General features: G+C 41.3%; 1 protein-coding gene across 1 annotated transcript in view; it reads left to right on the top strand.

Annotated features, from left to right (window-relative positions):
• The window catches only part of bt (projectin protein bent), a 247,652-nt gene that overhangs the window by 225,575 nt on the left and 5,888 nt on the right, over window positions 1-16,189 (top strand). The window contains exons 117-132 of the mRNA XM_055075480.1: window positions 427-568; window positions 661-860; window positions 944-1,096; window positions 1,206-1,251; window positions 1,371-1,451; window positions 1,551-1,656; window positions 2,242-2,359; window positions 2,893-3,065; window positions 3,412-3,457; window positions 4,152-4,299; window positions 5,190-5,367; window positions 8,489-9,232; window positions 10,383-10,528; window positions 11,040-11,196; window positions 15,399-15,521; window positions 15,967-16,164. Coding sequence (XP_054931455.1) covers window positions 427-568; window positions 661-860; window positions 944-1,096; window positions 1,206-1,251; window positions 1,371-1,451; window positions 1,551-1,656; window positions 2,242-2,359; window positions 2,893-3,065; window positions 3,412-3,457; window positions 4,152-4,299; window positions 5,190-5,367; window positions 8,489-9,232; window positions 10,383-10,528; window positions 11,040-11,196; window positions 15,399-15,521; window positions 15,967-16,164 — 2,759 coding nt within the window. The remainder of the gene's footprint in view (window positions 1-426; window positions 569-660; window positions 861-943; window positions 1,097-1,205; window positions 1,252-1,370; window positions 1,452-1,550; window positions 1,657-2,241; window positions 2,360-2,892; window positions 3,066-3,411; window positions 3,458-4,151; window positions 4,300-5,189; window positions 5,368-8,488; window positions 9,233-10,382; window positions 10,529-11,039; window positions 11,197-15,398; window positions 15,522-15,966; window positions 16,165-16,189) is intronic.

Genomic DNA, 16,189 nt, shown 5'->3' with positions numbered 1-16,189 from the left:
GAGTCGAACCCACGGCCTTTGGTGTTAATTAAGGCAAAGTTAATTAAGGAACTCGAACCCGGGATCTTTGGTGGGAGAAAACAAGTAATAGGAAGTAACAATGCATTGAAAGGAGAATGTCAGGTAATTTAATTAATGTCTCGTGAGTGCGCTGCCTTTCGCCTTCATCCTCTTTAGCGTGTGCTAAAGTGACTCAATTTTTATGAGTTTGACTCAGTAGCCTGCCAAGCATATAGTCATGGAATGGCTGGTGTGCATACGTTTCTGTATTGAATGCATAGTCGTGACTCATAACATCATATGATATATGTGGAATCATTTATGACTAGCATAGATCAAGATCCGCCAGTTTTTGTAGCATCCAAGTTCTGCCATCGTGTCTGACAATACTCATTTTTCATTTCCTCTGCACTCCAAAAACTACAGCATGTCTGGTGGAGAGCTGTTTGAACGTATCACAGACGAGGACTACAAGATGTCCGAGGCTGAAGTGATCAACTACATGCGCCAAATTTGTGAAGGTGTCAAGCATATGCACGAAAAGAACATAATTCACCTTGACCTCAAGGTACTATACTTGTGTATGAGAATGAAGGCTGTCTTGTGCTTCATTCTTTATAAGATAACACCCATATTGCACTGTTTCCTTTTTTTATCCAGCCCGAAAATATTATGTGCCAGACCAGGAAGAGCACAAATGTCAAGCTTATTGACTTTGGACTGGCCACTAAGCTTGATCCAAATGAGGTTGTCAAGATATCAACTGGCACTGCTGAGTTTGCGGCTCCTGAGATCGTTGACCGCGAGCCAGTTGGCTTCTACACGGACATGTGGGCAGTTGGCGTGCTGGCATACGTCCTGTGAGCACCATCCTTTCTGAGACCAGCTTCGGTACCTTAGTTTAATATGATCATAATTAAAACATCTGCCTCTCACTTTGCAGGTTGAGTGGTCTGTCACCATTTGCAGGCGAGAATGACGTCGAAACACTGAAAAATGTCAAGGCCTGTGACTGGGACTTTGACGATGAGGCATTCGCAAATGTTTCAGAGGAAGGCAAGGACTTCATTCGCCGTCTGCTTACAAGGAACAAGGAGTATGTGCATTTTTCTTTTTCTGCCTTTAGAGCATATATTTGTTTTGTAAAAGTTTGTTTCAGTCATGTTCTCGCTGGCTTGTCTCACATCTGATGTTTCCTTCTGCAGCAAGCGTATGACAGCACATGAATGTCTGGAGCACGATTGGCTCAAGGTATGCTTCAAGTATGCTGCTTTTGCTAAGCAGAATGCTACATATTAATGTTTCAAGTCAAAAACGAGTAATGCTGCTATTGTGTTTGATTAAAATGTATATTCACTTCTTTCCTTTAGGGTGATATCAAGGAGTCAGCAACCATTCCAATACCCAACAGCCGATACATCAAGTTCCGGGATCATATCAGGGCCAAATACGTAAGCTTGCAACTAGCATGTACTATATCAATAATGGTTGAATAGTGTGCTTCAACATTTCACCCCTGATCTAATCTCACTCTTTCTTATACTGTTTAGGGCCATTACTGGGACACATGCACAGTTCCAATTGGGCATATTTCAAACTATAGCTCGTTACGAAAACTTCACGACAAAAAGTACAACATCCACGACTTCTACTTCGGTAAGTTATTGTTCATTGTTCAGCATCTGCATTTTAACAATGAACAACAGAAAGCAAAAAATTTAACCACACCTGCAGACTACTTGTCTCCAGATCTTTTCATTTTCTGCATTCTTGCTTAATTAACTTAATTACATGCTATACTTTTCATGGCTTGTCTTTCCAGTGACATTTCACAGAAGTTGATCAGAATGTACTTTCTTTTCCTGTTACGCCAGCTGCCCTTGATATTGTTTGGCTCATTTGCTAGACCATAGATACCCAAGAAGTGCTCTTAGAAACACTGCACACACTCGATATTAATCACAAACGCTGTACCCACCGTGGTTGCTTACTGGCTTTGGTGTTGCACTGCTAAGCATGAGGTCGCAAGACCAAGTCCCGGCCACGGCGGCCGCATTTCGATGGGGGTGAAATGCAAAAACACCCATGTACTTAGATTTAGGTGCATGTTAGAGAACCCTAGGTGGTCAAAATTATTCCGGAAGTTCCCCACTACAACGTGCTTCATAATCAGATCGTGGTTTTGGCACGTAAAACTCCATGAGTTAATCACAAACACTGTTTTGTTTCCCCTGCCTACAGATCGAAGACAAGCAGCTCCACGCTTTGTCATCAAACCAACAAGTGCATTTGCCTTTGAAGGACAAAGTGCCAAGTTTTACTGCAGGGTTATTGCTGCTGCACCTGCTACTATCACATGGTAAGGAACTACTTTTGTCATGGTTGCTAGCTATATTATGGCTTTCTTTTTTCCCCAAGTAATCATGACAATCATTCCTCAGTTCTCAAGTTTCATGCCCACCCCTCCTTTCTCATAGATGTTTCTTTTGTGTTTCAACACATGATAAGGATAATGCATAACTTACGCTGTAGAATGTCATCTGTGATCCTTAATAGGCACAAGGTGCAGACTAAAAGTCTGACTTGTTTGCATTTCTTGAATAGCATTAATGTGAAACAGTGCTACACCATAATCTCAAAAGCTCTTGCATACCACGTGTGTTCGAACTTACATTGAAAGACGACGTTCGTGTAACTAGGAACATGACAAATGCATGGCATGTGCGACATTGGAAACTTATGATAGCAAAATTGTGCTACTTTGTTGCAACAATTAATTCATGCTTAGGGCATGCATCTGCCTGTGGAGCTAAACATGCTCTGAACATATGAATGAGTTGCATCGTATTAGAATCTGGCCTCCACATGCATACTTGTTGTGCCTTGCCACAGGTATCGTGACAGCTGCGAGCTGCGGCAGAGCGTAAAGCATATGAAGCGTTATGAGGGTGATGACTACTACTTCATTTTGAACCGCTGCCGCCTGGATGACCGTGGCGAGTACATTATTCGTGCAGAGAACAGCTATGGCTACAGGGAGGAGCCAGTCTTCCTGAACGTTCAAGGTAATGAACAAGATTTCCCCCCCTTGGTTTGCTTTTTGACTTTGCAAGCATATACTATATATATACTATTTGAGAATGTTCTGCAGTCTTAATGCTATAGAAACATGTTCAAAGGATTGGTACAGCTATATCATAGAAAGTATGCTTATCAGACAGTAAGTGACAAATTGAACACTGTGCATTGCATTGTAGATTACTCTTGACTTATTAGACATTAGATTACCTTGGAAATGATAACGCTGCAACATTTGATGCAGTCACTATGTTTGATTTGCTTGATATTTTCAGCTGATGAATTACTCTTACTTTAGTTCTTTATTTACTTTGTGATCATTGTTTTTTACAGCTATGCCAATCACGATTCCAGAAGTTCGGCTAGAGGAACCTGTCAGGTGAGATATCTTGTATCCTTGCTTTTCCATCTTTTTTCTTATGAAGCTTTTGCTTGTTACCAACTTAGCTTCCCAGTTCCTATGTGAAATTGCAACTGATGTTTGAACAGTTTTTAAGTGCAGTGCAATCATCAAGCCTGCGTGTTTATATAAAGAGCCAATGTTTTTAATGAATTTCCTCCATCTTTCCCTGTCTGTCACACACTCTTTGCCTTGCTTCTCCAAGTTTACATTTTAGTCTTTTTCACTTGATATTGTTTGCCCACCTCTTCAACCTCATTTCATGTTGCCATCAGAGTTAAATGTCATTGCCTACTTTGTGATCTAGCTTTCATCTGTTCATCTAAATTTATTGCATAGGAATTCACTTGTCTTCCTTTGAGGACACAGGCATGCTTTTGGAGTTGGCAGCTGGTTGGAATATAGGCCTTACTTTGGATGCATTGTCTGTCTCGCCATCGCATATTTGATTTGCTAAAACAAGTTATGAGAGTGATGATTTTGCCACTGTGTTTACGAGAGTATTCACTGGCAGTTTTTTCATGACCGAGTCACCTCTTGTACAGAAAAAGTGCTGAGTGAGTTCCAGAAGGCTAATAAGCTACCAGTCTAGCATTAACTAGTTTGCCACTACTGTCAGTCTACCAAAAGTGTGCAGAGAAGTGCTGATGGTGCTGAATGTGTGCGAATGCAGACGGCGTAGAGAGCCCCTCAGGTACGAGCTGTGGGAGGAGCCTGCTGATAGCGCTCCTTGCTTCACATTCCACCTCCGACCACGTGTCATCCAGACCAACCTTGGCGTCAAGCTGCTCTGCTGCCTGTCTGGAAAGCCACATCCAGAGGTCAGGGTTCTAGGCAAAAATTTTTTTTAAAATTAGGTGCAGCACACCGCCTTTTTTAGACATATATTGCATGCAAACTTCACCTGTAACCATTATGAACAAGGCTCCGGTACAGGAGCGGAAACGTTTGTTTCTCTTAAACATTTATTTCTTTGGTCAGTGTCTGTTATTTTACACCAGGTGCAGCACAGGTTTGTTTTCCTCTTGAGGAAGAGGGTAGGTAGAGGAGAAGGGGAACACATAGGCTTCACAACATTCAGCAAAATGAAGAGGTGCATTAATGATATTTTTTCTTTGGACGACATCCTTTCTTATCTCTCTCTCTCTATATATATATATATATATCTACAGACTATGATATCTTGAGCTTCTTTGATAGACCATTATAGCTTTAAAAGCAGTCTTTGTGCAGTTCAAGGAGATGGATATTACTTCATAACTATGTTCTGAAGGAAAATAACTGTGAGTAGGCCACCCATGACATCAACACTTGTCATAAAAACTTACACGGAAGCAAACCAGCATATACTAATAGATAAATGATTGTACACTGTGTGTGAAGTCATTGTGAGTGTGTAAATTTAAGTGTTTGCATCTCGTTTTCTGTATGACATTGCCTGAAATGCTGTTCAGGCCATCTGAGTTGGCACCAATGTTCAGGCTCTGCCAGTTTATGTGGCACACTGTTCTTTCTATTTGTCTCTCTTTTTGTTAGAATTATCAAACCTGATACCAAAAAAAAAAAAAAAAAACTTTTAGAGGCTTCAAACATGAAATTATTTTAAAAAGTAATTTCCTATAAAATCTTGCACAAGAACAGGCAGGGCAGAAATTACATCTGGAGCAGCTGTCAAGAATGGGAGCTTCAAATTAAATTTTTTGAACTGCAGATCAAATGGTACAAGGATGGCAAGGAGCTTAGCAAGTTTGACTACAACATGACCCACGCGGATGGTGTGGTGACGCTGGAGATTTTAACTTGCAAGAAAGAGGATGCCGGCAAGTATGTCTGCAAGGCCAAAAATGCTCTTGGAGAGGATGAAACCAGCTGCTTCCTCATCATTGAAGGTCAGTGAAGAAAGATAAAGAATGTCCTTTGTGATAGCTTTGAGTTGCAGTGCAACAATAGACCATTGAATAATAGTTCAGGATTACCCTCGGTACCTAAATGTTCGGCTCTTGCATGCATTGATGTTGCGACTCACTCTTATTTCAGACTGCAAGTGTAACATACGTATCAGATGCAACTCACCAAAACAAAACTTGATTTCTGGATTTTTACAGGCCCAAATGCCTGTGATTGTTTCAAATGTAGTTTGAATTCAGTGTTACATTCTGAAGTAGGCTAGGCAATTGTCTGAGTGGCTACCCTGTCTTAATTTCTACAAGATTTGTATGTCTTTCTCATAATGCACATTGTTTTGCTTTTATGTGTTTGGTGTTCCTGTGCTGATTTGTATCATGATCCTTTTTCAGTGTGCAGTCTTTTGTGAATTGTGTGTGGCCATTACTTTCCTGCAGGGAACACTTGACCTGCATAATTTGAGCACATGCTCAAACTGAGCAATGTTAATGTTTGTTGTGTTCCTGTGTTGATATAGATATGTGGCAATCCTTTTTTCTAAATGCGGTGTTTTATAAACTCTGTGTGATGATTATTATATTGCATCATTGTTAATGCCCTGTGAAGTGCACGCGTCAGATTAACAAGGCTCTCGACCTTTTACCATGTCCCAGTCATTGCGTAATCCTTATCCCATAAATTGCATTTATGCCTGGCATGGCATATAATTCTCTAACGCACTAAGAACATTGACTTTTTTTACTACAGTTAGGTTTTTCATTAGTGTGCAAGAAATGGACAATGTACTACTTGTTGGAAAAGTTCCCAGGCCATATCACACGAGGTCAGACTGAACATGAAGCTGCATGACAGCAATATGCTGACTGTCGCTGACCTGCTTTCTGCTTTTAGAGGTCTGTAGAAGCCTAGGCATCCCTATGCTCTCAAGTCAACCCAGCTGACAACCGCAGTGCCCCCACACAACTTTGTGTTTAGTTTGGCCATGAGCTCTTTGGCCTGGGAACATTTGCCACAGATAGGACATGCTTAAACACTCTTTTCATAGCTCATCTCAAAATTTAAGGTGCTTTCTCAATATACTATCTTCTATGCAATATCCTAAACAGCTCAGGTGAAGTACCATATAGATTTATTTTTTTCCCCAGCTATATGGTTCCACATATCATGTCAAACATTTTCTTACCCGCATGAATGCACGTGGTAAAAATGAAATAAGCATCCCCTATGACAAAGATACTGCAATACATTCTTTCAAGATCATGTTTCTCCTGTAATTGAATTGTAGGAAATTACAGAATGACTGGAACAACAAGATGCATTAGTACACCTTTAATATAAATGCATCCTTTCTGCAGTCACAGTTACAACTGCATAAACTACAAGTTAGGAGCAGTACAAACCAGGAATCAGGACTTTGTCCTTTTCTTCAAGTGTTGATACTATGTCTTGTGGCCAGGTAGCTGGCCTCTCTTGTGCACTAAGCTATACTTCTAATGTGCTGATTGGCTCTCCTGAAACATAACACGCTACAATCACATACAAGCTTATTTTCTTAGGACCAAAGCCAGAAATGCTTGCGAAAATTTATTTATCCTAGCATCTGTGCCTTTTGCTTTCCTCATACAGAGATTGTCTTCTAATGTAATTTTAACCCTCTGCTGTCACATACAATTACACAATTTGTAGTTGTTCCAGTCTGGAGCAATCTTGCACACTTAGATGCCCATGCAATGAAAGTACTCAAGTAAACGAACGCATGTCAAGTGACTTATTTCAGGAAAATCTACTTATTCCCCAGGCACTCAACAGTAATTGAGCATTGTGTGGTAGCGCTCAAAGCACTCTCCTAGAGAGAGAGCAGGATCTACACTGCAGGTCTGTGGGGTCCTTATAGCCACTGTCTTCTAAAGTGCTCTCATACGAGGAGGTTTGCCAACCATCTGAAGGCAAAATACATTTATCTGTGGCACTAAAATTATATTCTGATTCACTTAATTTGGCTGAATTTCGTCCATAAAACGTACACGCAAAAAACTTCGCCATTCCCTCGACGCAATCTGCGGAAATCCCTTCAAGCATGAAGGAAGGAAAAAAGAAGTGCTGCCCTCATCTGAAGACATTGCAAGGAGCACCTATTACTGAAAACATTATTAAAAGCTGGTGCTACTGACCTAAATAACGAGAAAACGCAACAGTGTGTGCACGCGTGTTGGCCGCTATTTGACAGCTGACCGAAACACATATTCTCGCATGTCAAGTAGGGCCAGACACGTGACCGCAAAAGGCCAAGACTGTAGGAGAAAGTCTGGATGGTATTTAAATCACAATTATTCCACAGAGGATTGTTCAAGTTACTGCTTGTAAAGGAAGAATAACATTTTAGATTCAACTGCATGTACTGCCATATTCCATATTCTACATGCATTAATTTAGCACTCCGACAGACATTCTTATTACTACTTATTACTGCATTACCTAGGGATCTCAGTACTTTTTAAATTTTTACTGCACATGACATTGCATTTATTTTAGTACTTGAAATAGGCTAGTACTACTGTAAGTTCATGAGTATCTGTCACACAATGCATGTTCTCAGTATCCTTTGAGGCGTAGGTTAAAAATGTCACATTAGACAGAAAAATTGTTATCACATCCACTCTAAAGTTCAGCATAAAAGTGTAACTAATTGCACTAATTGGTGTAGAAACATATTGTGTGTAAAGAACGAACATTTAACAGCAAGATAGAAACAGGAAGACACAAGGACGCTTAAAACACACAAATGTTCCTGCACGAGGACAGCTTGAGGACACTAGGACAGCTTAAAAGGCATTCAGTCAAATGCTCCTCTTTTAAAAAAAGTGAGGCTCAGCATATATCATTCTCATTTGACTTCAACAGCTTTTGCAAAAACCTATTTGGCATAGCAACACAGCACATTAGGAGTACACTAGTGCATCCACATATCCTGCTTCCTGGTTTGCCTTTGGTGAAGGATTACCCAAGCACTGAAGCCCCTCTCATCAGTCGGGACATGAAGCAACATGCACCGACATGCACAACTCTGACATCAATCACTCTCTCTCTCCACCATCTCCACTGCAGACCGCCGCAAACTTCCTGAAGGCCATTCCCCGACCGTGATACACCATCATACAGGAGCCTCTCCTGCCTCGCCAACCCCTTACTCTGCCACACCCGCTTACTCTGGCTACGACTCCTCCTTGTCCTCGTATGCACGAGCCTCTGACCTAGGACTGCACTCCAAGAGCGACTATTTGCGCAAATCCTCCAAATTCGCAGATACCCGATCTGTGAAGAGCTCACGGGTCAGCGATGTCTCGTCATCCTATTCTGCCAGGGACTACTCCTCTGCAAGCAAGCACCTGGCTAGCTCCGACTACAAGTCAAGCAGCTCATACAAGTCTGACTATAAATCAGACTATAAGTCTGACTTTAAGTCCAAGTATGATTACAAGTCAGACTACAAGTCTTCTTCCGCAGTAAAGTCTTCGTCTGACTACAAGTCTTCATCAGATTATAGGTCTACATCAGACTATAAGTCGGACTACAAGTCCAAGTCCGACTACAAGTCTGACTTCAAGTCATCTGATTACAAGTCAATGGACAAGAAGACAACTGACTACAAGGCCTCAGACTTGTCATCTCTGACAAGGCGAGACTCTGCAAAGGACCGTGTTGCGAGCACACTAAGCTCTGCAGCTGCGAAACTGTCACCTCCACCTGAAGGTGGTGCCACCAAGCGTGTTCAGAAGCCCTATGGTAAGAAGGAAGGAGCAGAAGGCACCAGCCCATCTCGTTCTCGAACTGCAACACAAGAACTCAAACGTGAGTATCAGAACTCAAACGTGAGTACCAGGGTATGTATTCCAGATTGATCACTCTCTGGGATCCCTTCACTTTTGCCTGATATGACATTCCATGCAAAGCCTCACTAGGGTGACAGGCACTCTTGTCAGGGCCCTCAAGAACCAACTATGTGACGTGAAAATAATGTTGGTGCAAGGCTTGCCATTAAGCATGCTCATTTTTACACACCATTCTTTACCTACTTCTCTGCTCGTTTACCTAATCAGTACAAGCTAAAAGTGATATCGTTGAGAGTGATCAATTGAGAATGCAGCCCCAGATGTGTTGTGTTTGTCAAGAAAGGTGATAGATACCACATGCTAAAAAATTACAATGCAGCACTTTATATCATATCTACTGCTTTATAAAGGAAATTTAGTTTATGACTGAATCCTTTCCTGCCCTGCAATTCCATCGCAGCTTTTGTTACACAATAGACTATCCTATAACAGCTTCGCTTCGTGCCCCGAAATACACTTTTTGGCTTTGTGTACTAGTGTATCTGTCTGATGATTAGTGTGGGCATATCACTTTACTCGATTTAACGTTTGAAAATTGCAGCTTTACATTTTCAAGGAAATGAAAAAAAAGAACAAAACATAACTGCAGATAGCAAGGCGAAACCAATGTAGAATGCTTTTTGGCAGTGTCCTTTTGTGCTTGCATTTATGCCTATCAGTTTACAAGGACTGGATAAAATTTCATGAAAAATGCTACCAAGTAAGCAGCAAGCACAGCAGAGTCACACAGCAGTGAGCTTTAGACAATCTTTACTAGTAAAGAAAAAACTGAAATTTTTAAAATAAAGGTTGTGTAAAGATAACTGCATCGTAGTGCCTGTTACTAGCTTTTCATTTTACACTTTGTACGCTTATCTTAATTTATTTATTTCTATTAATTTCTTATGTTTCTTTCTCTGCTAAATCAACAAGTTATCAGTATAAGCTGGGCTGGTTAGGAGCCTGTGTATAAAACTTTTTATTTTTACTGTGATATATACTACTAAAGAGTGGTTAAGAAAAGGAAGACATGGCACTGCTATTTGTAAACAAAGAATGAACTACATAGTTGCCTTGCACATGCACCTGCTGGCACCAACCAGCTTCTAAGCCCTGCTGTGTAATTGCAGTTCCAGATGAACCACCACCCATGGTAGCGCCATCTTTCAAGGTTGGCCTTCAGGACATCAGCATTAAGGACGGCGAACCCCTCTTGCTCAAAGCTGTTGTGGATGGTGACCCTGAGCCGTCTGTGGAGTGGTTCAAGAATGGCGAGGTTTGCCGTTGTTGGCACTTCATTATGCAGGGGGCACTTGTGTTTTGCATTGTAGAAATGTGAGATGCTGCTTGAGCTGTGGGTCATATTTGGAACAAAAGTACTGAGCATAGCTGGCAATAATATTTATGCACTGCTTATGTGCTCCTACTTTCATTAAGTTGATTTTATTTTATTATGCTCATTGATTTCTGCTTTCCTAAAATATAGACTGGTGAATTCTCACGGTTGTCTTACCTGCAGGCATCTTATGTCATAAGATGGCGTAGTAAACATGGTCTTGTGTGCTTCATTTTCACTGGGTGTGCTTTCATTTTTTTTTTAAGCAGCATTGTACTTGTCTTATTGACAGCTAGAACTACATTCTTTTGTCATTAATACACTTCAAGACTACCAAAGCCTAGCTTTATTTATCTTGCAGTGGCAACATAGAGATGTACAACATAAGAAAGCAGCTTATAAAGGAAGTGGACTTAAGAAACTTCCTCTTCCTTCCTTTTCATGTATACAGACTCTGAAATCCTCAGACATCATCAGTTTGAAGTACAAAAACCGTGAAGCCAGTCTTTCCATTGGTGAAGTTTACCCTGAGGATGAAGGAGAGTATGTTTGTGTAGCAACCAATGCAGAAGGCAAGGCGGAAACACGCAGCAAGCTCACTGTCTTACGTAAGTAGATTTATCCAAATACGTTGGTGGCACTTAGCAAGATTTAGAAAGCATAACAAGCACCAGAACCATAGGCGGAGAGTTTTCATCTTCTTTTTGGGGGGGGGGGGGGGGGGGGGGGGGGAAGCTTTCTGAACCCCATATGTATATTTCTTGCACCTGAAGAAACTTCGTATGACCTCGAATAATTGAGCGCTGAAGTGACGGCGGGTGTTATATGAGTATATACAAGACCTAATAAACGGAGACAGTTCAATTTCACAGCCTCAGTCGTCTCAGTGATGTAATCTTCCTTCGTGGAATTGTCGCATACTTGGCTGTCACTAATACTGCTTCGCCTTTCCGGTGAAACTGCAGCCTCTTTCTTTATTTCTTTTTTTTTTCTGTGAGTCTGAGTATAAGTGCAGCTGTGCATGACCACTGTTGATTCTGATTTTGAGTGAATCTGGCTTGGCCTCATTTCAGTTACTGAATGAATTATGCAGTGTTCCCCAACTACCATGCACCAATACTTAAAGAAAGAGCAGTTGCATTACTCGAAAAAAACCTAGTGCATATCGTTTCCAGTACAGTGTAATAGCTGCCAGTAATTCTTTCATTACTGATATTTAATTTGGTAATTGCAATTAATTATCTAAATTGAGAAATTTCCCAACTGGCAAAAAAACCTCATGAAGTATGAAAAATACCACGTGATTATGCTCCCACCCGCATCATAAAGCAGCGCCCTCAAATAAGTTGGTTGAAAGCAACTGCATTGCCTGTTGCAAACCCGAAGAAACAGCTCATCACCTTGATTATGGTATGGAAGGAGCACCAACAGCAGGTTTCGTGGCTTCGCAGCTATTCCTTCCTCTTATTTCTACACCACACTCGTTATCCGTCTTTCAAGGCCGACTGACCACATGGATAACAACAGCCCCTTGATAATGCGGCCAAAGCGCTGCTCTGACCACGCGCAAAATGCAAAAAGCAATGTAACAGGCATCGAATGTTTCAAAATCCTGGCTTTGCTCGCACCGCATCGAAAGAGTGCACACAAAGCTATATTTAGCGCCAGAAACTTGCTTCGGACCGAAGTTAAATTAAAGTGACCGTTTTATTTTTCATTGAAGTGTATGCGTGCTGCAAAAACAGGTTCGCTTCAAAAATAAAAGCGAAATAAACAGACCGGGAGGCGACCATCCTGTAGAGAAAAGGAAAAACCGATGCGTTCAAGAAAGTAAATATACCACTTCTAAATGCATTATTATTACTAACAGCGTGCACTAATGACCAGGACGAAGACGAGAGACGAAACACCAGCGCAGATGTACCGACTCGCCCAGCTAGCTACCGTACTACACTTCTAAATGAGCCGAATTGGCAATTAGGATGTCTGCAAAAAAAAACACACATACACACACACACCAGATTTCAGTGTGCCCTTATTATCTATGAATTCGTAGGCTCTGTTGGACACCATCCTAGAAGAAGTGTTCGAATAGGTCTCCCTTTGCAGCTACGCAGTACTGTGTCCATTTCATCACATCTTCAGTGGCTTTCTTGATGACCGACATGTAATTCTATGGCATACATCCATTATCCTTGCTTTGAACTAATCTGACGTCCGTCTCGATCATCTAAGCACGATCTTTCACATAACTCCAAAAGAGGTCAGGTGACCTAGCCAGCCAATTTACAGGCCTTTGCCTTCAAATCCATTGCACATGAAAAGTCGCATCCAGCCAGTTTTGTGCCCGGCTGCTGCTGTGTGCGGGTGCCCCATTTTGCTGATACCACAGAATTGTAAGACATGACAGTGCAACTTCGCTGAGAAACTCATCCACCACTCCTTCAAGGATTTCGTTCATGTAACGCTGTCCAGTCAGTGTGTGGTCGAAGATGGGACCGATTATAACACCGGCGCAAATTCCTAACCGTGCATTGAGCAACCATTGGTACTGGTGCCGATTGTGCTTTACCCAGTATAGATTGGAGTCCCTGCAATAGTGTGCATTATGCAAATTTACCTGGGCATTTCTGCGAAAATTGGCTTCATCTGTGCACATGATGTTGCTCAAAAAGTCTGGTGACTCATCAGCTTTTTTGAGGCCCCAATTCGAGAAATCTAGACGATTCTACAGGTCCCTATCTTTTAAGCATTGGTGCTGCTTGAGGTGGTACGGGTGAAAAGCCGTCATGTAGAATCCTCCAAACTGTTGGCTTGGAAATCGGTACCTGGGCAGCCATGTCCCACATGCTAGCAAGAGGGCTTGAGGCCATAAATGCTAGAAGATCCGTGCGTAGGCTAGGACTCAAAGATGGAGTCCTCCACCGCTGTTTCTTGAAGCTGCCGGTTTGTCTCAGGTTTTCATAATTTCTGATGATAGTCGACGCATTTGATCTACCGTCATACTTCCATGAATTATATATATATTTGCGGCCTTCTTCTTGTTGCCATTTGCAGATCCCAAGGCAAGAGTCATGTTTACCTTCTGCTCATTAGAGAAAGACATGACAACTGGGACGAAACAAAACGCACCTTTAAACCTTTGCACTGACATTGTCAATTTGCTTTTGTAATGATAGGTCTTGTGGCAAAAAAAAAAAAAAAAAAGAATATCCGTGCACTTTATCTGCGCTATGACAACAGCTATCACAGCTTGTTTCCAACTCACACCAAATGTGACGTGTTACTTAGGCCGGTCCCAGCAGATAAGGCACCAGCTCGATCACGATTTTTTATTTATTCTTTATTTCATTCTGGATAACTCAGAGGGAGCCTGTCTGAGGGTGCTGCTTTATGATCTGGATGGGAGCACAGTCACGTGGTATTGTGTATATTTCGCAGGGTTTATTTACCAGCCGGAAAAACATTTGCACACAATTAGTATGTTGCTGAATATACCACAGTTAGATGTCCCTTGCCTGTGCCTTCAAATGCCTCATTGATACTTTGATAATTAGGATAGTACGTCTCAAGTTATATAATTAATTACAATTACCTAATTAAATATCAGTAACGAAAAAATTACTGGCAGCTACTTCACTGTACTGTAAACAATATGCACTAGGTTTACTTCGAGCAATGCCTTTGTCATTTTTAAAAATCTTGGTGCATGATAGGTAATTTGGGCACCCTGTATATATTTATGACCTTTGCATGCAACTGACGATGTTTCCATCCCTTATAGATGTTGTAAATTATTAGGAGAGTTTTTTTTTTAGGACTCGTTAGTATTGCTTACTGGAAAGACAAGCAATACTGAGACACACAACATTCACGTGCATTTTACACACCATTAATAAAAGTCTGTGCCAAAGGGGTCACGGAAGTCTTTGGGTTTTTTTCATGGTCAAAAAAGCACACAAAGCAATTTGAAGGATGGTGAACATACAGCAACATATTCATTCTCTAGGCATAGGGTATCCATACGTTTAGAAATGTAAGTTTAATTGACTACCTCCATCTCTTTCAAAAATATAGTAAACTTTGTCCTGTGTGTATATTTAAATATATTGTATATGTGCACGGTGTTTACAGTGGAAATTTACAACAACGTTGAAGTGAGAAAATGCGGATGAGGCAGCCGCCGCTAATGCTTCTAATGTGCGTGTCTTCCTATGGTCAGAATTTGCAGAAGTAAAGCAAAAGTATGAATTAAAAGCTGTGCGATTCTGCGCCAGCAATGATGCAGTAAGCTATTAGCCCCAGTAAAATTTCAAGTGAAAAGGTCAAGGAAAGTAAAAAGGAAACCTGAAATGATGTGGGTGACAAAGCTCTGGTAATAACACTTTGGGTGTGTGTGTGTGTGTTAGAGAGGGAGGGGGCTTCGGCATCGCCTTGGGGGGCTCCCCCCCCTCCCCCCCCAGAAATCTCTGGAGGGGGCTCGAGCCCCGGAGCCCCCCATAGTTGGTGCATATGACCACGACACTTCATATATTTATGATATAATTGAATATGCATTCCGTAAGCATTGAGCACTAGTGAAAACTCAGTCCTCAAGAACTCAAAATGCTGTAAGCTAAAATCGTATTATGTGTGTGACGTAAATTATGTTGTCTGTACGTACATTTGCAAATGCAGTGTCATCTTTTATAAAAATTCATGCCAAATGCAGTATTCTCGCACCTGCAAGAACATTCTAATTAGTTTTACCATATATATATCATTTTCAAATATGAGCTGATGCTATGTTTGCTTCCTTTTGTTGCAACAGCAATGGAGAAAGAGGAAGCAGAGTCAAAAGGCTTCGATGGAAAGTCACCCATATTTGCTGAGCACCTCAAGAGCCATGTTGTCAAGGATGGCGATGCAGTAACACTACAGTGTACAATCAGAGGTAAGAACACAGGTTGCAGTCGTTAAACGCACACATATACTAGGAATTAAACAAAAGTACATAGTTGTTTATCTGCCTGGCTCTTTATTTGACATATGTATTTTCTGCCTTTCAACGTTATTTGTTTCTGCTGTCAGTTCCAGTGTAAACTGGGATAGCTAAGAGTTCAACAAGAACTTGTCGGGTCTGGTAGCATTGTTAGAAAAAACAAAGGCTTCTAGTCTGGTGACCAAGTCAAGTTATTTGACATTTCAAAAGCCTAACCTGTATGAGTTCCAAAATAACTTATGACTTGTACAGTGACCAGAAGGCTCAATTTCTCCAAATTGGGATACCTGCTGTTAAAAGACACAGTTCATTGCAACACAGAAAATATCTTTCAGACAGTTCACAATGTCCATGCATGCAGACCAGTTTGAGCTAATAAATCTACGCATCATTGCAGGTTCCAACAAGTTTGATGTCGTGTGGCTGCACAACGAAAAGGAGATTAAGTCGAGCAAGGACTTCCAGTATGTAACAGAGGGTGATGTTTACAAACTTGTGATTGCTGAAGTCTACCCCGAAGACAGTGGCACCTACACCTGTGAAGCTTTCAATGACGTTGGGGAAGCATTCAGCACCTGCACCCTGGATGTCTTAGGTATGCACTGATGCACATTATCATG

The sequence above is a fragment of the Dermacentor andersoni genome, chromosome 11, assembly GCF_023375885.2.
Source record: "Dermacentor andersoni chromosome 11, qqDerAnde1_hic_scaffold, whole genome shotgun sequence".
In the NCBI taxonomy this organism is placed as follows: domain Eukaryota; kingdom Metazoa; phylum Arthropoda; class Arachnida; order Ixodida; family Ixodidae; genus Dermacentor; species Dermacentor andersoni.
This window is presented reverse-complemented; position numbering and strand designations above follow the sequence as displayed.